The sequence below is a fragment of the Urocitellus parryii genome, chromosome 10, assembly GCF_045843805.1.
Source record: "Urocitellus parryii isolate mUroPar1 chromosome 10, mUroPar1.hap1, whole genome shotgun sequence".
Classification (NCBI taxonomy): Eukaryota; Metazoa; Chordata; class Mammalia; order Rodentia; family Sciuridae; genus Urocitellus; species Urocitellus parryii.
Window position 1 is genome coordinate 115,480,957 of NC_135540.1, and position 23,758 is coordinate 115,504,714.

Sequence of the window (23,758 nt, forward strand, 5' to 3'; positions counted from 1 at the left end):
TTGGAACTCCTCTTTGGGGCTTGAGGCTGGCTGGAAGACTTTGATTAAAGACATCTCCCATAACAGACATATCAGGAATGACACCAGAGAGGAATCTGTGTGTCCACGTGAACCATTTCATGACCCCAGCTACGTGGACTCTCTAGAACACATGATCCAATCTATGCAAGGATTCGCCCTTTGCACAGGAAAACTATGCACACAAGCCAGGAAGGATAGGAAAAACAAACAAAAAGATTTATGTGGTGAGGTGAAAAATCATGGGTGACAAATTCACTGAAAAGCTGAGGTAACTGTTGTCGCAATGCTAGAAAGTGCACTGTTTTTGGAGAGAGTCTCTGTCTTTGACCAGAGCTACCGTCCACTAGATGCAACACAATGTAAGAAGTTCCTGGTCATTTACAGCATGCCACTTTTGCAACCTGTCTTTCCACTCCAGGTCCCAAGACGCAAAAAAGCCAGGTACGCCTAAATATACTTACTCTTGCAACAATGCTTGAGGGGGGGACACCGAGTTCATTAAAGGGGGTGGTGACATTTCTTCGGGATAATAATCTGTTCTCTGTGGTTCAATCCCAGGTTCAATTTTAATTTTTTTCTGTAATATGGGCTTCTCATATGATTCAATTACAGGTACTAAAAAATAAAAAAGGAAAAGTCACTCTACATATAATTTGCCAATTTCAGCTTTTAAATGCTCACTACATAGCTCCTATCTATAGCATTAATGTGTGAATATTTATTTGCCTTTGGCAGGATTAGAGCAAGAATAAATTTGTGAGAGATTGTTTCTCCTGACTATTGTTTTGCAAGCAAGCAGCAAACATAGGGACCTGGACTTCTTTGCAAAGATTCTTCCTTATGAATTCTGGTCATCTCTTTCAACCTGTAGTCTTGTGTCAGACCAGCTGGTAAACAAGGTGGCTTTTCAGAGCCACTATTTATCACTGTGACCAAAAAGTATTTATTAAATGCCTTCTGTACCCCAAACTATGTTAGTATTCAATGAAAGAAGGTACAAAATCAAGGGTTTTTTTTCTATCCCAAGGCTGACAATTATATAATGAAAGCAATCATCTCAGGATAGTAAACAGCCTAACTCTCCAATATGGACTCTTCAAAACAAAAAACAAAACCAAGGAAGTGCCTCGGGCACTATATGTTTCCTTCCCAGAACTCAACAGCTTTGCCTGTGCCCCCGCCCCCCTCCCCACCGCCACTGTCCAGGGAAGACCTGGCACATGAAGGGGTCAGCAGCTCTGGCGCCAGCAGAACTCACCTTGCATGCTACTGTTTGAATTTTCCATCTCTTCCGACAAGGAGACCATGAGCGGCTGCTGGAGGTGGCTGGTGTACATGAAGGGGACGGGCTGCACCACGACTGGTTGGATGACGGGCAGAATGCCCGGGCTCCGGATTCCGTGCCGAGAGAGGGCAGCTGCCATCACCGGTGGCATGGACAGCGGCACACTGAAGGGCTGCACGCCTGGGGAAGGGGGTGAGTACTTTTTGATGGGCGGGCTAGAAGAAGGCATGCTCAGCCCAGGGGACGCCCTCCTGTGAGAGGACGGGAACTTGAGCGAAGAAGGAGAATTCCCAGCCGAGGGTGGCGAACCCCGCTTGTTCACCGTGAGGTCCACTGGCTCCATCTGTATTCCGTGTGACAGGCCCTCTGGGGTCTGAAAGAACTTATCGGGTAACGGCGTGGAGTAAATGACCCCATACTTGTTGGGCTTCATGGGCTCCATGTAATTAGATGGGTAGGACTGTTGGAAAGAAGAAAAAAGAAACACATGTCACCACAGTCAGATGAGAAATGTTATTTGCTTGAAGTACAAAGTAAAACAACAATATCTAACAGGGCACAATCACATGGGCTTTAAAAAACAGTTCACATATATAATTGATTTCCCCGCCCCCCCCCCCAAAAAAAAAAAAAAAACATGAGAGAGATGCTCTAGCAAAAATGTTAGAACCAATAAGACCAGTGTGGTCCTGGGGATACGTGGGAAATCTGCAGTTAGTTATTCTAAGATTGCCCAGTCCAATGTCAAGGTTGATACCAGGTGAGGCTCTAAAGCAGGTTGTGTCACAGGGCTTGTGGGTCTTTATTATTAGGACTCAGTGTTAGGAAACACCAAGACCCAGCTAAGCCACATTAACCTTGCTGCTTTTCTGATGGGACTTCTTTTCTGATGGGACTTCTTCAACTGGCAGAAACTCTCTAGCTTTAGTATCTTTAAACTCTGCAGGACATGAAACATTCCTTATGCTAATAGTACCTTCTGATGGGTTCCAGCTGTGAACAACCCATTCCTAGAATGGCAGAGGCAGGAGGATTTCAAGTTCAAGGCCAGCCTTGACAACTTAGGGTGGGAGGTGTAGCTCAGTGGTAGAGCACCCCTGTTAAACTCCCAGGACCAGGAGCTGGGCAGGGGAATGAAGCAGGAGTGGTTTTGACTGACTGAGAGCTCTACTGGGACCATACCTTTCCTCTCTGGGCCTAGACTATGTGCATCTCCACCTGACTACACATCAGAATCACCTCCGCTTTCTGAAATTCCAGGTGCCTGGTTCCCACTCCAAGCAACTGAGCATCATCAGAGTACCCAGAAGTAAGGGATTAGCCAGTGAAACCTCTTTATTATCTAACTTTGTTTGTCTTTATCTGGTTTTGATGTCCGTTCCTTATCCTTATGCTTCTGTGTTTTGTTTTCTTCTGCTCTTTCTGTATCTGGATCATGATAATCTGTATAATCTCCCAAAATAGCAGCAGGGTGCATGCCCACTGGGGAAACCTATGATACTCAAGGAGAATGACATTTATTGCTTTAAAATGGTTATGTGTTTATTTAAATGTGTAAGAGAAAATGGTTCTATTTCTTATAGTAGTGATATATAAAGAGTTCAAAGCCAGCCTCAGCAAAAGTGAGGTGCTAAGCAACTCAGTGAGACCCTGTCTCCAAATAAAATACAAAAGGGCTGGGGATGTGGCTTAGTGGTGAGTACCCCTGAGTCCCATCCCTGGTACACCCTGCATACCCCAAAAGCAATTCTAGAAAAGAAGGCAAGAAAAATGACTATCAGAAGTGCAGGTGCTCTGAAGGTGGGTACCCAAAAATCCAACTTCCTGGAGGTTGTGAGGTCAAAATTTAAAACTGGATTCGAAGAGATAAACCAGGTAATGAGCTTAACATAAAACTTGACACACCAGGTTGTCTTAGGAGTCCCTTCTTGTCCTTACACAAGAGATGTACACTGTAATGGGCTGTGAAATTCCAAACAAGGCTTCTCAAATTTCTCTGTCCACTCAAATTCACTTGGGCATCTTGTTAAAGATGCGGATTTTGAATGACTAGGGAGCAGTCCAAAGTGCCAGAGACCACTTTTTGAATAGCAAGGCTCTAAATGACAGAATAAAGATTGACTGAAGTGGGGGTGGGGGGTGGGGGCAAAAAGAATTGTAACTGCTAATACTGCTCAAGGACAGGAAGGATATAAAATCAGAAAATACAAAATACACAAAATTTTAACACCAGCTTTGAGTTATATGTCAAGGATTGAATGAAGATGATTTCTACATTTCTTTAGAACCTATCACAAAGAAGCATACCAGTAAGTGGGATGTCCAAAATACACAGCAACATTAATATTACATATGTTTCAATTTAAATATTAACCAACAAGAAAAAGAATCACAAGGTTCACTAGAAATTATTACAGATGATGCATAATGAAGAGTTCAGGAATTAATTAAATTCAGGGAAGAGACAGGCTTCTCCTAGTTCTAAAGTTGAACGTGCTTTTTATAATTCTCCAGAGGGCAAAAGTCCTGGTGCTAGCAGAAAAGTTCAGGAAATGGAAGGCAGCATCGATTCTATTTACCAAAATGTAGCTTCTCCCTTATTTTCAGCCCTATTCTTCCAAGACCTCCCTCTGACCTAGATTTTAAGGCCAATAGTTATTGGCAGCTAAATAGGAAGCAAAATGAGGACATACTTTCATTGCTGTCATTGCTGGATTTTTCTATCCATGGCATGGGTTTAAGGCAAGTAGGAATTTAGAACCTTGGGGGATTTGTAAATTTAATATTCTCAGGTTTCTCAAGCCATCAAGAAAGAAGAAGTCACACATGAAGCTCAGTTTTAGAAAAACGCAGTTTTTACCAATAGTTTGCTTTCAAATGCGTGCCCCCTCCCCTACTGGACATGTATTTCTTCTGAAGTGCCAGGGAGACATATATATGTCGCCAGTCACCCAACTCTTGAGTACTAATTAACTATTTCCAGTCCAACTGCCTCACAAAAGAGTGAAGAAATGTGGTCCTCCAAACCAGTTCACTGGCAAATTGCATTGCAGTGTTTATCAGAATCTTCTCTGAGCCACGTTTACTTTAATTATTTGGGTGGAGCACGGAGCTACTGCAATCAGCTGGCAACCATTTGGATCTCCACAGAGTAAGGACTGTTACAGGGCTCCACTTGGGTGTGCCCTGGGCGAGTCCACTCTGGTAACAGTTGCTTCCCTTCTGCTCCAGACCATTCCTATCTTCTAACAAAGCAATGCAAATAGGCGTGGCTGTACTGGTCCTAAATCCAAATCAGCGGCAAGGGTGGATGAAGCAGAAAATTCGTTGTTTGTGGCCATGGACGGACATTCAATGCCGACCCCCCCCCCCCCCCCCCCCCCCCCGTTCTGGAACAGATCATCCCAAAGACAAGACACAAGCAAGTTCTACCCCAACCCCCAGCTTCATCAAGGGAGGAAAGGGGTCTAGTTTTCAAAACCATCTGTTAAGAAGGAAAGTTCCTTCCTTCTGTTGGAACATGCACTCAAACATCCACACCTCCAGCGTGTATGTAGTCACTGGCTGCTGCTTCTCACTGGAATGTGAAGCGAGGGCCTGGCATAGGTGCTCAATAAACACTTGACGACTGCTTGGAGCAAATTAACACGCTCTCAGCAGGCCTTCACCGATGCCAGGCTAAGCAGAGGACCAATTCTTTTGAATCTTGGCGGGAGGGTGAGGGGCGGAGAGATATGTTGGGGAAAAAGGCAGAGGGTTTGGATAATTTTCCCAAAGGTCTACCGCTTTATACCAAAATGAGAATTTCCATAGCTTCTTATTTTATTAGGAAAGGTTTTGGTGAGTTTTCCATAAGGAGTCTGTTTAAGTGGGCAGGGTGACTGAACACATCTGGAAATGACTTGCCCCTCTGTGCAACCAAAGCAGAAGGCTCTCTTTCTACCAGCCCAGAAAAACCATGGAAAGTTAGTTAGGATGGAGCAAGGGAAACTACTGGTTCTAAGTACCTCTCAATCTCTAAAGAGTCCGAAAGAAGACAACATTCACAAACCAAAAAGAAAAAAGGAGGAACACACTTCTTCAAAAGTAATCTTCCCATAGGAACACAAGATATTTATAAAAAGATATTTATTAAAGGATATTTTTTTTAAAAAATTGGCTTTTTAAAAAACAATTTGCTTTCTGATTTCCTGAATCAAATCCTTTAAATTTTCAACCTTTTTAGAAATGGTAAAACAAACAAACAATTTCTTTACATGTGCATATTTCACAAATTAAAAAAAAAAAAATCAAGGCTTAGGGACCTGCTGGGGAGTCTCCCAACCTGGGGACAGTGAGCAGCAGCGATCCCTGGCGCAGACCTGGAGGGAGGGATACTCCACTCCTTGTTCTCACACATTCTAACAGGGTGAGCCAAAGCCTCAGAGCATAAGCTCAGCAGCAAATAGTATGGGGACTTATATTTTAGTAAGAGAAAAAAATGACATTTTTCACTTTTTCTAAGCTATGGCAAAATACCAAATAAGCAGATTGCTTCTGCTGGGCTCTTCTTTTAAGGGGTGGGGAATAAGTTACCATAAAATATTTTTATTCATAAGTGGGACTTTTAAAAAAATTGTATAAATGTCCCATGTTGCCTTAACATTTATAACATATACTTGAGTAGTCAAAGACTCTGACCCTCGAGCCAAAGACTGAAATAAAAAGAAAAAAAGAATAATAAATTAGATTCATACAGTGCATCTATGAAGGTAAAGAAGATGAAATCTGAAGATGTGATTAAGAGTGGAAACCAAAGCTCTTTATTTAACTTTTTAAAACAAAAATAATTACAACTCATTACTCTTCTAATGTTTCAGTTAACTAAAATTTCTTCTCTGAATTAAGGGAAAAGAAAAACCTTCATTGTAAAGACTGACATTAACTTTTGGTGAAAATATCTAATTAAATTTTGTAGGTGTCAGTTGAAATCCAGAACATGAAGGAGAAAAAGATTATTAGCTGCAAAAATATACTTCTATATATTTTAACTTCATGTATTAATACAAGTTATAGCATTACAATAGTTACTTTCAATTTATTTTATTTCCCATTTTTCACTTACGTGCATTTCCTTTCACTTAATTATTTCATATCAATTTAGCAATGTGGATCTTCATTTTAGCTGGAAATGAGGCTCTTGAGCCATATTTCCATGCTTGATTAAAAGCACTGGAAGTACACCCAAGAGTGAAACCCATCAGTGATGGTTCTGCATCATTTGTCAAATTAGTCATATTCTCCAGCACTGAGAACCTATTCACATTTCAAAGACAGAATTAATGGGGAAATTGTTTCACCTTAATTTTCCTCCAAGAGGACCCTGCACGGCTGGGGGAAAAGGGGTTGATAAATGGCAGCATGGACTAAAATGAGAAGTAAATTTACTTTTCCAATTAATAAAATTATTATTGCTTGGTTATTATCACATTCAGACACTCGGTTATCCAGTTATCATGCTGGAATGTAAATGTCATTTCCTTCAAGACACTCTGACTTAGCTTTTCATTACAGACACTGGTAAATACTTCACTGGCTTAGTAATATCCATGGCAACTGGGTTCCGAGGGCCTCGAACTGACCCCCCGCGCATAAACAGTTTTGGCAGGAACCTCCCTCAGCCAATGCATAAGGATGATCTAATTTTGCAAGCGTGTCATTACCAACCTTCGGATACACAAACCCAGGCCAAGTTTTTCCCCTTGTGAATATTTTCCAAGCCCGAGGAAGAAAAAAAACCAAGACAGAGTGGGAGCATCGCCTTGTTGTTCAATTTTCACTAAAACAGATCCCCTCTAGTCTAAGCCACTCCTGCTCTGAAGTCAGACACCCCTCTGCCCACCACGTCTCCTCTTCATGGCACTAGTTACTAGTCCCCTGGTGTCTCACAGTACCTGATGGCCTGGCTCGGGAGAGAGGCCAGCTTAGCAGGAGGACGTTTTCGATGACAGTGGACATGATTCCCGCCCAGCCAGATTCTTCCCAATGAAATGAGATTCTGTCCTCACTGCCAAGTTCCTTCTCTCTGGTTTCTCAGTCATCTCTCATGTGGTCACAGCCCCTTGTGGCTGTTTGTCGATGATTTTTAAGTGACTCATTTTACTCTTGATATGGTTTTACATACAAAAGGTTTGGGGAGTTTTGTAAATCTACTTCTGTGACAACCACATTCTCCTGTGGCCTAAGAGTGATGCTGGGCATGTCTTGGAGGGTGTGGGGGACACACCGAGGAAGCAGGGGTCACGTTCATTAAGGGATGCAGCTGCTTGGGGGGGGGCACACCCCTCATCTGTTACTGCTCTACCTGCCAAATGACTGGCAAGTGGTGAGTAACTTCAGGGACTGACACTAGACACACCCGTGTTGGTATGACTCGGAATAAACAAGGAGAGGTATTCAACCCTGGAAAACTTACCACCGAGACAGGGTCCATCGCCTCTTGCTTGACAGGCACTGGGTCAAACATGAGCATTCTCTTAGTTAAACCTTCTAGGGTGCTCTGGTGTTTGGCCTGGACAAATAAAACAAGATGTCCATTTAAATTCCAAGGTCACTACAGATATAAACTAGTAAAAATAAAATTTCATACTCTATACATCCCCCCACCCACCGGGCTTGGCCTACCCCTTTCTCTCTATGCTCAGAAAGACTGGAATTTGTTTCCTTTACCTACGAAAAATGCCCTTTTATGTAATTAAAACTATACTCCATGGTCATAACCAGATGAGGGTTGACCAGAGTCACTAACTCAAATACACAGGCCCTGAGATTTCTGGAACAATATGTACAACCTCTTTTGAGTAGCAAAACTTGCATAAGATCTCGCTGGGTGACTCAACAGAAGTTCACATTACATAGGACTGTTAAACATCTTTTCTTCTGTATGTTCATCACAGAAACATGGGAGAGGGGAGATGAGCCAAAAGAAAACCTAAAACCAACCATCCTTGTTTATCCTATCAAACCTTCATTTTAAGTGGGAGCAAAGAATACATACTATTTAGTGCTTATAATTTCAGTTAAAACTTTATTGTGAAAAACGCTTTTTTCAGTAAGCATTATTCTACAACAAATTCAGCAGCATGCCACTGTACAAACAAATCAATTTAACATCCTCTTTTACCAGGCACTACCATTATTTATACTTGTATCTTCCTGTATGTTCATTAGTTGTTTTTTCTTTATTAGCTTTTAAGACAATTTTTTTCTGTAGAAGAATTGTTGGGTTAGAAGCATGTATATTTTACAAAACATTCTGTTGGTCTCAAATGTATTATTATTATTATTGGTACCAGGGATTGAACCCAGGAGTGCTTAACCACTGAGCCACATCCCCAGTCCTTTTTATTTTGGGACAGGGTCTCACTAAGTTGCTTAGGATCTAAGTTGTGGAGGCTGGCTTTGCAATCCTCCTGCTTCAGCTTCCCTAGCTGCTAGGAATACAGGCCTGCGCCATTGCACATGGCTCAAATGACAAATTTTTTTTAATTACATTGATTTAATTACTAAAGTAGAATTCATCTTTACCATTTACATTTGAGAAATGCCCCTTTGGCTTGAGTCCTACCCTCTCTTATTGTTTTCGAAGCACATTTTACATATGAAGAACATAATCTTATCACTTCTTAGGAAATTACCCTAATGTAAAGGAAACATCTACCCTTATTCTCTGCTGTGCTTCTCTTCGGTTGTTCAACTTTTTAATCACACTGCTTTCTTTTTTGTTCTATACTGGTCCACTTTTAATACTAATCTACATCAGGTCAACTGCTCTTCACAGGACAAAATATCTAATCTGCACAACGTTCAACTGCCTTTCACAACCCACAGAATTACTGCCCAGCTACCACTCGGATCCTCAGAAACCTGCTTCAGGTAGTTACTATGCAAATTTGCTCAGTGCTTTGATTAGAGGCAAGATCTTTATACCTCACCCTGGCTTAAGGGGCAAAGCGAACAAGCTCTAGATTTGAGTTCTACCTGAAAAAGCTGCAGAAGTCCCATATTCTGGGTTACTTCCTATGTTTCAGTATCACAACCCTTCACCCCACATCTTCTTGACAGCAATTCTGTAGTTTGTTATCTATGGGTCATGCTAGTTCACCTTCACCTACAATTATGGAAGTATAATTGAATTATTTGAAGGAAGCCTGTTCTGAGTCTCATGACAGCATGTGAACTTCATCCACAACACAACATATGACCTTCACTTCCAAAGGACATTTTCCTACATCACAGAATCTGAATACCAGGCTGCTCAAATCCACGGTGCCACTGCCTTCTTATGAGTAAACCCAGCAGGAACAAACCAACAGCCAGTGAAAAATGGACGACTTCATAATGAAGGATGAAAATCCTTTTGTGCCTTGAGATATATTATTAACCAGTCCCAGCATAGCATGTTCGAATGGTCATGGTACCAAGAACTGTTATCCATGCCCCTCATCAGACTGTAAACACAAGGTGAGATCCCTTGCTTAGATGGATCAAGTCAGATGACCTGCTGCCCTGCCGCAGGCTCCCACCAACACCCCCTACACCCCAGCTTTTAAAATGAATGCACTTACAGATTCATCTATCCCATCAAGATGGGATCTCCAGGCAAACCCTTTTAAATAAAAGCATTCACACCCTCAGGTGTGAATGAGGGTAAAGAGCCCTGATCCAAGCAGATTGCAACCTGCCATGGGACAACTCTTCGCAGGTGCGATGCAGACCACACCCTGTATCTACTTCTCAAACTTTTAGGATGATCAAATGAGATAAAAAATAAAACAAAATCCACAAGGGGGGCACAGTGGCCCAGTGAGTGGGGAGGTTAAGGCAGGAGAGTTGCAAGCTAGAGGCCAGCCTTAGCAATTTAATGAGGCCCTAAGCAACTTAGTGACACCCTGTGTCTAAATAAATAAATAAATAGGGCTGGGGATGGAGCTCAGTGGTAAAGCAACCCTGGGTTCAAACCCTAGTATCAAAACAAAACAAAAACAAAACGAACAACAAAAAAAGCCCAGAACCCAAACCAACAAATAAACAAACAAAAACCCACAAAAAGACAAAAAACAGAAGTCAGATGTGGTGGTACACACGTTAATCCAGCTACTCCGGAGGCTGAGGCAGGATTCTGAGTTAGAGGCCCACCTCAGCACATTAGCAAGACCCTGTCTAAATAAATAATTGGGGCAGGGGGTGTAGCTCAGTAATAAAGTGCCTTAGAAATCCCAGCACAGCAAAACAAAAACAAAAACAAAAAAAAAAAAAAAAAAACAAAGGTTTTGCCTTCTAAATTGTTTCTGCCAACAAGTATGCACACAAGTATATGCACAATTTTTGGAAATACAGGTACATGCTATACACACAAAACTAGATTGGTTGGTTTCAAATTCTGGAGGCATATTTGATATTTTCTAATAACATACGTAGCCTTAAGTCAATCCCCCCACCCTTCAGTAAAACTGAGATTAAGTTCAGTACAAAAGTTAACAGCAGCCTCCGCCCTATACTGGGCCTCACACAGGGGCTTGTCATTTCACATCTGGACTAAAGCAAAGAGCTTCCCAACTGGGCGGGCATCTCCATACTAGCTTACCTTGTACTCTGTCTACCAGTAACTGCCGCATCGAATTCATCCAGATGATGGGCTGTGAAGTTCCTTTGGGTTAAAATTTTAACTCTACCCCTTACACCTCAACTTGCAAGGACTTTGTCTAAAGCCTAAGGCATTGACTACTAAATCCTTTTAGAAATAATATTGCTGTATCTTATCATTTTAAGACAATATTTAAATCAGTATTGTCCTTTAATTTTGATATTTTATCTAAATTCGTAAGAGAAAAAAAAAGTCAACTATAAAACACTGGACCTAACAAAACCAAGTTTATTTTTATTGGAAAACCACAGAGCATGTTTATTTTTGTCCAGAACTCTACCTCAAAGTAATTCAAATGTGATGAAGAGATATTTCTAATTACAGAACTATTTCATCTAATAAACTCAGGAGGAATAACAGAATTAGAAATTCTGAAATGCCTAGCTAAATAATGCATCACTGGACAATTAAAAAAAATCTGCAAAATTCAAATATTGCAATGAACAGCACCAAGTTCAATGTCTGTCCATATAGCTAACAGCACTTTGGTCTCAGTTTGGTAGCTGTGAAAATGACTTAAATGATATTACAGTGATAATCACAGGCTATGGAGCAAGAAAACGCTAAGATAGAAAGGAACCAAGTTTAGGAAGACAATCAAATACATTTACATAATCAGGATTTGCTTATTTATTTGCAAAAACATTTCTACATTTTGAACTAACCACTTTGTCACTGGTCTGGACTTTATGGATTCTGGTCTAGAATTAGAAGAGTGACTGCAGTGTCTTCAAGGTGCCTTCCACAGAACTAAGAAGTAACTTCACTACTGCGAGAATTAGGATCCCTTATTTGGTGTCCCTTGTTACCCATGGGCAGCTCAGTGCTCTGGGGGATATGATCAGAATGCTTTAAAAGAATGCTGAATAAACCAGAAATGCTACAGAAAATCGACCACACAACACCAGCAGCAATCTTAAGTAGAACAGTAGGTGGCGCACTAAAACAGGTATTAGAGGCTAGTGCGCGGCAGCCAACTGAGCAGGCCAACCCCAGGGTCTTTAAATCCAGTGGGTTTGAACCAGGCTGAGGATGAGGCATTCTGTGAACTCTGTGAACCTGTGGGTATCACAGATGAGGAGGCCTCAAATACGGCTCTGTTTTTCCTATTTTCCAATCACACGCATTTACATTTCAGTTCCATTCAACTTGCTTAGCAGAAATACATTCTAAAACAAGCAACCCCAGAACAACAAAACGGCAATAAAAACCAAAACCAAACCAAACCAAAACAACAACAACAAAAAAAACAATAGAAAACCTTTATGTTACTGAGGTGCCTACAAGTAAAAATACAGGATATCACCACTGCCAAAATAATTTCCTACAACTGGAGCAATTATGTTATTTTACTGGGAAGGGCCCATAAAACTGAATTTTTCCTAAAAAAAAGAAAAAAAGAAAGAAAGAAAGAAACAAACAAACAAAAAGCATTTCCCCTTCACTCTCTCCACTTCTGACTTTTCAGATGTCAAAAAGGGTCAGATTTCTGTCAAAATGCAAAACTGTGGTTATATATTAAAAACCTGGCAAATCCCTGATGTGGATTCCAGACTATGGAACAAGCAATAGGGCTCTGCTTCAGAGCTGAGGGAGCCCTAGAAGGCCCCCTGGACATCGCTTCCAGAGGGAGGAGGCATGAGCTCCGGGCTCAGAAACACAGGGAGGGTCCTTAATGGAAGGCTGGTTCGGTGGTTACAAGCTCCTCTGCAGGGAGCTAACTGGTCTAGAGAGTTTTATTATAGAAACAGCCCCCTGCTCAGAAGCTGGGGATGGACGAGGGTGGGAGAAGGCAGAGTATGAGGGATGCTGCCCCCCCCCCTTTCTGGGGACATTCTCCTTCCTCATTCCCTTGTACTATGTCCTATTTCTTTCCTCAGATCCTCAAAGGGTTCCAGCTTTACCTTCTCCCCATCCAGTCTGACCTAAGGTTCCCCACTAACCTGCTTCCCTCAAAGCAAACCTTCCTAGCTGACTCCCCCAGGTGTAGCGATCAGTACCATTAAAGCAACCATTAAACCATCTCTAAGTATCCTCTCCACGCTCCTCAGTGTTTGGAATTTACAGGAGGAAGACTGTGACCATCTCCTACCCTTCACTCCCCAGAGGGGGTTAAAATAATAGGTGTGGGTGAGTTTGTGGGCAGGCGCACCCCGGGGTGTGTGTGTGTGTGTGTGTGTGTGTGTGTGTGTGTGTGTGTGTACTCCTCTTTCTCCCTCTCTCAGCCAGAAGGACTGCCAGGCAGGCAAGTGAAGTCCTTGCAGGTAAAACTTCCGTACCCAGGTAACTTTTCTCTTTTCACTCTTTTAACCCAACTCTTTGAAAGCCGCTGATGGGTTTAATCATATTTAATGGCAGTTGTGCTGGCCAAAAATACAAGGGTACCGATGACACATGGGGGCAGGCATAAATTGGAAAGTTCATTGAGAACAGCGAAATGCTGGCACCTACCTGGAAAGGCGTCCCGTTTTCATACCACCCAAGGATTTCCACCTACCTCAGTCTTCTATTGTTGGTTTGAAAGGAAAAAAAATTCCACGAAATATGTCCCAATCTCTGCCCCTCATAAATTAGTTATTTTGCATTAATGTGTTTTATAAATGGGAGAGAAGTTAATTATTTTGTTTCAGATGAAATAGAATGATCCAGTGAGCAAACAATCCGCCCTCTCTCCTCTCTCAGAGAACAAGCCACCCAATTTTACTTTCCTGCCTCCACCCATCTGCTCCACCCCATGGAGAATTGCCAAGGGAGTCCAACTTGTCCAAACAGGACATGGCTTCAGATAAGATTCTGCCCACACCCTGTACTTCGGAAAGACCAAGTGAGGCAATTGATTTTGCATGTAAATAAGGACAGGTGCAAAGGTAACAAGCAAGCAAAATCCCTACACATTTCCAGGCTGGGGCTCAGCAGAGCAGGGGTGAGTGGGGTGGGGGGACCCAAACCCATACTCCCCTTTAGAGCCACTCCTAAGTTCAAGGGCACCTGGTTAGAAGGCCACACCCTTCTTCAAAGAAATTTTAGCAAACACGAATCATTTTCCCTACTAGGGTTACACACTTGTTTTCCTTCTTTATGCTCTCTGCCGATTTTGTGCTTCAGTTTTAAGGGCAGGCAACCCAAGATAAACTGAAAAATACCCACAATGTCTAATCCTGCTGTGCACATAGCTCCCAAGCCTCGCCTAAGCCCTCACAGTCCTCCTCTGTGCAGCGTTATATAATCAAATCCAGAAGGGCTGTGTGAGGCCACATGGCCTCTCATCTGCCTCTGCTCGGTGCCCTCCCTATCACTGGAGACCCACCCCACTCCACCCTGCAGGGCCTCCACCCATGCAGCCCCACCCTGAGGGAGTGGGAGGCTGGGAGGGACCGGCTGGCTCCAGGCAGCAGCCAGTTCCTGGAAATTCCGGCCTGAACAAGGATGGCTGGAGCCTTCCACAGAACCAGAAAGACGGTCAGGGAGGTGGCAGTTCCCACTGCCCCTGAGAATCCTCCACTACAGTTTATCTCAGACAACCACAGGACCTTCCAAAGGACCTTCCAAAACCTCTAGCTAACACTGCCCTGTCCCTCCAGAAGTAAACAAAAAAGAAACAGAAAGGCATTTGGAACCACTGCTATTCAACAGGGACCAAACCCAAATCTTCCTCCTCCTGGCTCCTGCCTCCAAGAGGCTGTCCCTGACCCTTCCATTTGCCTGATTTTGTCATTCACCATGGAAACCTCAGGTCATCTGTGAAGCCTCCCTTACCCCCTTTCTTTCCCTCTCCAGTCCAGCCCTCAAGGCCTGGCCCTAGGGCCTCACACCCCTGTCCTTGCGAATTTTTTTTACCCCAGCCATGCAGCCCACCCCCTAGTCACCTCCAGTTTCCAGTTCTTTTTAAAATCTCATCCTTCCCAAGCTTACCACACCCTCCTCCAAGGGGACCCCAGGGCTTACAGGGTGGGTACAGGTGCTTGACACCCCCATTCTAACTGGTCACCCCCTGCTCCAAAAAGTGCCCCTCCTGCTGGCCCCCCTGCCTCCCCCTCCCTGCCCCAGGTCTTTGTTCATTTTTGGCCCTGATGCTGGGCAACCGGCGAGGAATGCCCCCCTCCCCTTCCGGCTTATCTAAATCCTCCTAATTCTTCAAAGACCGGCTCAAGGCCCTCCCCACCCCGGGCAGCCAGCTGAGGGCTCCCCGGTAGATGCCAGGCCACCTCTTCTTACCTAGATTTGCTTTATTTCCTCAAAGGCATGTACAGTACCACCAGCAGGACTGAGAACACCTGATGGCCAGGCAGGTGCCTCACCCTGCCTCAGAGACTGCCTCTCCACTCTCCAGGAGACCTGGTCCCTTCAGGATCTGTTTAGGAATGCCACGTTGGTTCATGGGTCAGGCCCAGGGAGCTAACAGGAGAAGCAGCCTGAGCAGGAAGGGGTCCTGCACCACCTCCCTTTGGATGCACTTGAAGTCTCCTTAGGAAAGAATGGGGGTGAGGGAGGGCCTGGCCCCACAGGAAACCTAGTGAACCAGACTTCCTTTAAGAAACTCACTGTCTCTAACCTTAACCTCACCTCTCAGGGTCCTCCAGAGTCCTTACTGGTATCATTCTCAAAGAACCTTTTATAACCCACCCGGTGAGGTCTTCCAAACAAGTCAGTGTCAAGGTCTCTATTCTCTGTTTTAAAATCCAAAATAGATGACAATGGAAAGTAGGAGGCAGCAATGCCAGGGGAAAGGTGTGCACGGGGACAAAACTGGGCTTTTTAAAAAGGACACTTCTATTAACCAAGAAACACAGAGCTAAGTGACACCCCCCCCCCAACCTTCTGCTGGTCAGCACCACCTTTGAGACAGGTAATTGCAGGTATTGTTCTTTTTCACACTGACTGTGTCACTTAGTGCCCGGGAGAGGTGTACTACTGCCTTCTCATTGGATAAGAACACCGAAACAGAAGTCAGTTAACCTCCCAAGACCACACAGCTGCCAAGCTGGAGAAACAGGACTTGAACCCAAGGTCATCATCCAACTTTGAGACTGGTGGCACTCCACTCTATCACCTCTCCAAGCAGAGGGCAACTAGACTATGAACAGTAAGAGTGGGACAGTGATTTCTGCGAACAGACTGGTCCTTGGGGATTAGGGAGCAGGGTGACAGTCTTACAGTAGCCAATAGACATGATTTCAGCCACTACCAAGTGGCCCCAGCTGCCACCTCTCTCCTTGAGAGAGCATGCTCAGATGCTTGGATGCAAGATCAAAGACACATTTCGAAGGCCTCAAATTAGGCTATTATTCTTCCTGAGCCAATGCACCTGCAATTGGTCCATAAAACTGCTGAGAAAAATTGGCAGCTTTACCCAAGTAAATACGGAAATCCTCATAATAACTGTACAAAGGTGGAAGGGTCAGGTCTTCATCCCCATTTTAGAAATGAGGAAACGGAGGAACAGAGGTGAAATGACTCGCCCAAATTCGCGGAGCTGGTTGGAGTTGCAGCCAAGTACAGAAGTGTGCCTGCCTGCAGACTGGGGCTCTTTCTGTTCTGCTTCACAGTCTGCGTGGTGGGACCCAGTTTTAGGTGAAATCGCCTCATCCTGAGGTCACTCCACAGCACGGAGGATGTGGGTGTGCACACTGGTCTGTGTTGAGCAGTGCCATGGGAGGTTCCTACTGGCAATTAAGATTTCAAAATGCCTTTTCAGGTTAGATCACGGCAGACCTACTCCATCCTGTGGCATAACTCAGAATAATGATTGCACGTAATTTGAGATTAGCACTAATGAGTAGGTGCTCAATAAATACTTGGGAGATGAATAAATGAATGGATGTCAAACTACACTTCTCACATGCTAGGATGAAGTGAAGGGCAAGGGCCCTGGAATGATTGCACAGCAGGTGTTTCACATGGAAAACCGGTTAGGGGGGCCAAAGTCAGCCGGAAACACCACCTTCTAAAATTCGAAGTAGATGTGAAAACTTTGGACGCTTGGGAAACAGAGAAAAAACTCCCTTGTTTGGAGAACTAAGCAGAACAGGAACTTGATCTTACTAATGAAAATACTTTGGGGTGCAAAGTTTTGGAAGGTACCAGTGTATAAAATGCAAGAACATATAAAGGAGTGGATTTCAGTGATTAGACTCAAAGAACGGTAGAAGCAAAAAAGAATGACACGTAGGCCAACTGAGAACAAACCTTCACTGGATTCACAGGTCGCTCTCCAGGGTAGAACGAACTAACCTCAATACCCAATCCATGGCTCCTCTTTAGATCTGGCCAAACTCCACGGACTGGGGCTGAAGACAGCTCAACCACCCCTGGCGGGATTCTCAAACCTTCTGGAGACTGGCAACCACCACTAGTATGTCCCAGACTACGTGAAGCTCTTTATAAAAGGTCTCCTGGAGAAGGGGCACCCCTTTCCTGGAAATCAGGAGAAGAACTAGACCCAGAAGTTCCGCCAAATGAACTGGCTGAAGGGCCACACAGCTTGGTGTTCTCTGTCTCCAGCCCTCCTTAATTAGCTGGGGAAATGATAATGTATTCAGCCTACCAACACAATGGAATGAGTTTCAAAAATCTCCAGAAACCTGTTATGCTTAAAGAAAGAACTTCACTATAAACACTCTGGCCAAGGGACACAAAACAGATCATTTCTTCAATGTCCCATGAAAGATTGTTATATTTCACAATCAGCACAGGCCAACTGAAGGGTAGACAGACATTTTGTGTGTGTGTGTGGGGGGGGGTCTTGGGAGAAAACACCTCTAGTTCTGGTTCAGAAACTGTCTACAGCATTGTGTCTTTTATTACTACTAAAGTTCAAGGAAGGAGAGTTTGGGGTTGGGGGAGCAGGGCTACCTCCTTTAGACAATGCCCTCCCTTATCAGGGCAGACTGCTGTCTGGTTTCCTGTCTCAAGCTCCAGTGTGACTGCTTAAGATGAGAAGCAGGGCCTGGGTCTAAGAAAGGGGCAGGCCAGGCTTGAAAATGAGAATTCTAAAGACCATCATAATCCTTTCCCAAGTCACTATAAGAGGCACCTCCACTAGAATAGCACCTATTAGCAAACCAGGTATCAACTGTTCTAAGACTCTAGAGATTACTATTATTTTTAAAATAAAGCTAAACCAAGGACAAATGAAGCAGTTCAGAAAGAAGCTCCATTTCCAGAAGAATGTCATTCCTAGTACTTAAAGGATGAGGTTGCTTGTATTTATTTATTTTTCTTAAATACAACTGGGTGTGAAAATAGAGCAAGAAACACTGTCTGTGAAAGCTGCCACTGTACAGCAAAAATGTGGATTTGGAAAAATTAAGAAAGGCAAGTACTGAAAAGCAGGATAAAGAAACGGAATGGAATTAAATTAGGAATGATGATTTACACTACTGAGATAAAATTAGTATTCAGTTTTTGTTTAAAATAGTAGCTATTATAATAATTTCCGTCTACTATTTCGTACAGCCTTTAAAAGCTGGCAGAGATTTTCCTGATAGAATCCATTTTCCCTAATCATTCCTATTAATTATCCCCTTCTCCATACCAAAGAGGAAGGAATGACCTGGCTAAAGCCACATCAACATTCTGCCTACCAAGTCTACTTGGATGGTTAACAACTTTAGAACCAAAAACCAAAAACCTTGCTTCAGTTTGGGATATTTCCGAATTTCGGTTTAAAGGCCTCTTGTTCTGCAAGTCAGCCTAATATTTCAAGTAGTTTTTCCCAAAGGAGAAAGGGGGAAAAAAAAAAATCTTACTGGGACACTCTAAATCTCCCATCATTTCTCAAGGAAGGTAAACAGTAGCCAACTACTTGATACCAGTAACTTAAATATCAAAATATTTTATACTTTCCTTTTCTATATGAAAGAGTATGATGGGATGTGATATTTAAAGCCAAAGTTCTATTATCAACATCTGAGAGTACCAGGCTTGATCTGCTGCTTTTGCAACTCTTTGAATTGATTCCATTAGAGGACACTATAGATCTGTCCTTTAGATTTTAAAGAAAATCCCAAAGTGAGTTTTAAAAACATGCTTTTTCCTTCCCAACCATTTCTTTAAAATTAAGTTTTTGAAGATCCAAGAGAAAAATAATTTGTTAGGGTAGGTTTTAAACAGTTAACCCAGAAATTCATGACTTACAACGGACAGAATATTTTTAAAAATTGGAATTATAAAAAATTTGTTGCTGAAAAATGAACAAGAGGCATTCTTCTTCTGTTTTCAAAAATATAAGATTAAAAATTTCCAAACTATCATTAAATGAATTTCTTATTGCTAGTTTCCCTTTCCCTTGAGCTTTTTATTCTTAAAATGGTTTGGAAGTCAGATCCAGAATACAGTAAAATCTTTGTCCTTCAAAAATTGTCCTGGTATTTTAATCTCTCTCCTTAAAAAGAAATAATCCTGGAATTTTTTCAATATATGCTTTGCTTGAATTTTTTCCCCCAAATATTCTCCTTCAAAACATAAGCATGACTTAACTTGGCCCAGGTTGCTAGGACTGCTTCAATTCTCCACTCACTCATGAAAGCCTACCTTGGGCTACTGTTCATGTTAACAAAGGTGGGTCACATCTTCCAGATAACACAAGGTCTTCTCTACTGTAAGGTGTTAATCCTGATCCAAAATTGACAGCTTCAGGGCAAAATGCCTAACTTAAAACAAACACCTGGCCCACCTTCACAGAATTATAAACACGAATCAGGACAACCCCCTTTAGATTTCTTTGCCAATATGCACACAAATTTCTTCAAATCACAGTGTGGCAATGAAAAATTTAAAAAGGTAAAAGTATTGATTCACCCATATAAACACAGTGGAGCGAAGAGTGTATGTAAAAAAGGTTAACTGACTTCTCATTATGACATAACACAGGCATCTTGAGCAATCGCAAGTGTGTAGAGACATGATAACTCCCTGGGAGGGGATGCTGAGTTTAGGGGCAGGGACCATGGCCTGGTCTAGGCTACTGATCTACCAGAAAACAGCCTGAAACAGGAAAGAGCACACATATGCCACTTGGAATGTATGACGCAAACCCCAGCCTTGAAACAAAGAACAGGAAACAGCTCTGCTGGCTGTGCTGGAGAGAAAGCACAGAGAAACATTTAGCCGGCCCTCCCTGACCCTATATTCATGAGCAGCTGGAGTTTTTTAAGACAACAACAGGGGGGTGGAGGTGTTTGTTCTATGGGTGTGAATAATAACACCAGCTTTATACTGAGGACCTGCCCTATTTACAAATAGGAGCTGCCACATATAGTAAACATCCTAAGTGCACATGTGATTTTATCATAGTCAAGCTGCAGAGACCTTCCAAATTAACACCAGCCTCCCTCCTGATTTCTTTTGTCTCTTTCTGCTCTATCCCAATAGCTAATCCCTGGCCCTAACCAAATTTGGGGGGTAATGATGACCTTACAGTTTCATGTCATCAAGAAGAAAATTAAGATACAGCCCTGCTGTTAAGAATTCAGATTACAATTGGGTTACCCCACATAACTGAAATTGGGCCAGTTTTAAGCCTCCTTTAGTCACAGAACTAAATTCCAAGACACAGACTGTGGGCCACTGAGAGTCACCCAAATTTTCACTGTCTTTTTCAAATGCAGTTAACAGACATAGTTGCACAGAGATGTTCATCTGTTCTACATGTTCAAACATCTCCAGAAATTCATGTTTTGAGATGTGATTCTGTCTCTGACATTTCCATTAATCCAAAATTAATGTAATGCAGTCTGCAGACTACAGTACCAATTTTTACTAGATACCCTAAAATACCTGTTTTCCTTTAAGGGTTTTTTCCTTTAAGGTAACAAAGTGCATTTATAGTCCCATTCTCATTATTTATCTTCCTGTTGTTAGCCAGGATGGATTAACTCAGGTTTCCACCCTTAACGATTTGAGGATTGGTGTACAGACATAACCACAGGTTAAAAGGGGGGTGGGGGATCACTGTACCCATAGCAACAAGACTGGGTTTTAATTTAGAAACTTTGCAGTGAAGAATAACAATAGCTTTCTCCAAAGCTATGCTGTTGTTTTATATCTGACAAGGTTTTGTGGTCTAAGCTACTTTTCTTTGTTATTCTCACAATGCAAGTCTTACAACTTGCATTCTCCCTCATGCAAGGCCAAATGTTGTTTATAGAATATCTTCACTGAACTTAACCAATAGTACCTTAGGCTCTTTTCTCCTAATAGTTCTACAGCAAACCTCACTGACTGTAGAAATTGAGAAATCAGTTTCTCTAGGGAGTTTAAATCAATCAAACATCTTATTCCGGGTTTCTATTAACAGTCCAAGGTTAACTACCATGCATACTTCATGTTTCAAGCCAAGGAAATCACTTGAGGACTCTTTCTTTAAACAATACCACTAACTTGCAAAATTCTGGAAATGTTAATGCTACTAGATTTTTTTTTCTTCTAAAAACAAGACTTCCCTAGGGTGAGGCAGATCATCATCCAGATGGAATTCTCTTATAAACATGTTCCTCAAATTCATACACTCAGAAAAGGGCAGCACAAAACTGCTGTGAAAAACCTATAATGAACAACTGCCTATGCCCCACTTGATTTTGCTTAATAATTCCATACTAAAGGTAAATAAAATCAGAATACCACTTCATACTTTTCCCCATACACCAGACTCCTGTGAAAATATAATCCATGTATTTAAGGTGTCTTGGGTGATAATAATGGGAAAATAAATTTTGAGTTAACAAAAATTCAGTGCAAAATGTTTATTTTTGTAAAATACAAGAATGTGTGGGTAAATCCAATTTTACATTTAACTCAGTTATTTAAAAAAATGTCTTAGTAGATTCTTCATGTAGTATCACCGTATATTGCTGTAAATCTTAAAGCAGTAAAGTGTTTCTGTTATCTGCCAAAGAAATGGATATGACAATTCCAGGTCTTATCTGCTATCTCCAAGACAGCCCTCTGAAATGTTAGGTAGGTCCCAAGGATCCGGGTGCAGGGATCAGTCCCTGGTCCCCTCTCGGCTCGAGTCCCTAACGCTGCAGGCGGTCGCCTAGGGCGCTCTCCGCCTCCAGCCACGCTGCAATCCTTGCTCCAGGCACTGCGGCAGGTTCTCTCCGTGCCCCCAGGAGGACTCCAAACCCGGTTGGCTCTTTTCCCCCGCCCGGAGGAGCCAGACGCTCCGGCAGTTCCCGGGTTCCAGGACCGAGAATGGGATGCTCCTCCAGACCCAACTGCCCCAAGTTTCTTCCCTGAGGGGCCAGAGGCTGCTCCAAGTTTGCTCTGCAGGGCGAGCGGTTGCGCGCCGGGTCCAGGGAAGGGGGGCGGGGGGGGGGCGCGGACGGAGGGCGGGGAGGGGAAGGACGCTGGAGCCCGGGTGTGTGCTGGGGGTGGGGGGACAAGAGGGGGAGGAGCAGGAACGCGCGGCCCCGGAGCTACCTTTCTCCATACAACGCAGCCACACGCGGAGAGCACTGGGGTTTCTGGGGCTTTGGAGGGAACCGCGAACGGGCGGGCGGAGGCCGGGGGACCACACAGGTGAGCCCCGGTCCTCGCCCTCCCCGTGGCCGCCGCGGGCGCTGCGGGACTCGCTCCCCCGCACCCAAGATCTGCACGGTGTCTCCCCAATCCCACACTTTTGGCCGCGAACCAGGGGACCCCCTCCCCCTCGCTTCCCTCCGCCCCCACTCCTGGCTGCTCGGAGCAGCAGCACTTTCCCAAGCCCACAGGCAACCCCCGCTGCACCCCAATCTATTCCCTGCGCCCCCCCCCTCCATGAGAAAATAAAACAAAACCAGACAAGGCAAAAAGGGGGTGGCAGGAGTCGGGGCAAGGAGCAAAGGTGAGGAAGAGGAGACTTACTTTGCGAGGCGCGGTGCTGAACGCTGCCGGTGAGAAATAAAGGCCCAGATCCCGGCTGCCGTGAGCCCCGCGAGTGCAGTAATGTCAGCGGTCCAGTCCGGGCGGCGTTGGCGGCTGCGGCCGCAGGGGACAGGGACCGGGACGGGCGCGCGAGCGGCGCGGTTCGGCTCGGCTAGGCGGGCGCTCGCGTTGCGCTCCGGCTCGGGCCCCGGCTCCGCGCGGCTCCGCTCCTGGCTCCCCTCTGGCTCCTGGCACCAACTCTGGGCAGTCACATGACGCCGGCGCCGCTCGCTCTGCGAGCCTCCCGGGGCTGGCGGGGTAAGTAGAGGCTGGGACCCGGGGTGGGAGGGTCAGGGAGGGGAGAGGGAGCCGCCGCGGCCGCCCGGGCTGGGCGGGTCCCCACCCACTTGGGTGGAGGCAGCCGCCAGAGGGGTCGGCCGAGTCACTCGCGCAAACACGCACCCCGCCCTGCGCCCTTCCCCCGCCACCCCCGCCTCCCGCGCCGCCTCCGCCCCGCCCCGCCCAGTCACCCGGGGACGGCCTGACAGACACTCATTATTCCCCGGAGCGGGCGCCGCCCCGCCGGCCGAACCTGTCCCGCGAGGCGCTGCGCGGCCGTGGGGCTGGGCGTGCGCGGCGCGGCCCCCGCCCCGGCCCTCCGCCCTCGGCCCCCGCCCGGCCTGGCGCGCCCAGCCCCGCGCCCCAGCCGAGTCCCCGCCCGCGCCCCCTCCCCGCGCCCTCCGCCCCGGAGCCCGCGCCCCGCCCGCCTGGCCGGGCCGCCGCGCCGCGCCGCGCCGCGCCGCCGCCCGAGCCCGGGGGGAAGGAAGGGCGGCGCTGCCCGCTCCGGGCGTCACACGGCTGCAGCCCGCTGCGCCGCTTCCAAAACACACAGCCGGGCTCGCGGGCCAGCCGAGGCGGGGGAC

The 23,758-nt window shown here is 44.8% G+C and overlaps 1 protein-coding gene across 2 annotated transcripts in view; it reads right to left on the bottom strand.

The window, feature by feature from the left end:
* Klf3 (KLF transcription factor 3) overlaps positions 1-23,269 on the bottom strand; it is a 33,787-nt gene extending 10,518 nt beyond the window's left edge. The window contains exons 1-4 of one of the 2 annotated variants that reach the window (XM_026386361.2): positions 22,836-23,269; positions 7,761-7,856; positions 1,280-1,766; positions 483-636 (exon numbers count right to left, since the gene is read on the bottom strand). In XM_026386361.2, coding sequence (XP_026242146.1) covers positions 483-636; positions 1,280-1,766; positions 7,761-7,817 — 698 coding nt within the window. In that variant the 5' untranslated portion in view covers positions 7,818-7,856; positions 22,836-23,269. The remainder of the gene's footprint in view (positions 1-482; positions 637-1,279; positions 1,767-7,760; positions 7,857-22,835) is intronic. The other variant, XM_026386370.2, reaches the window with a different exon arrangement.
* Between the last annotated feature and the right edge of the window lie 489 nt (positions 23,270-23,758).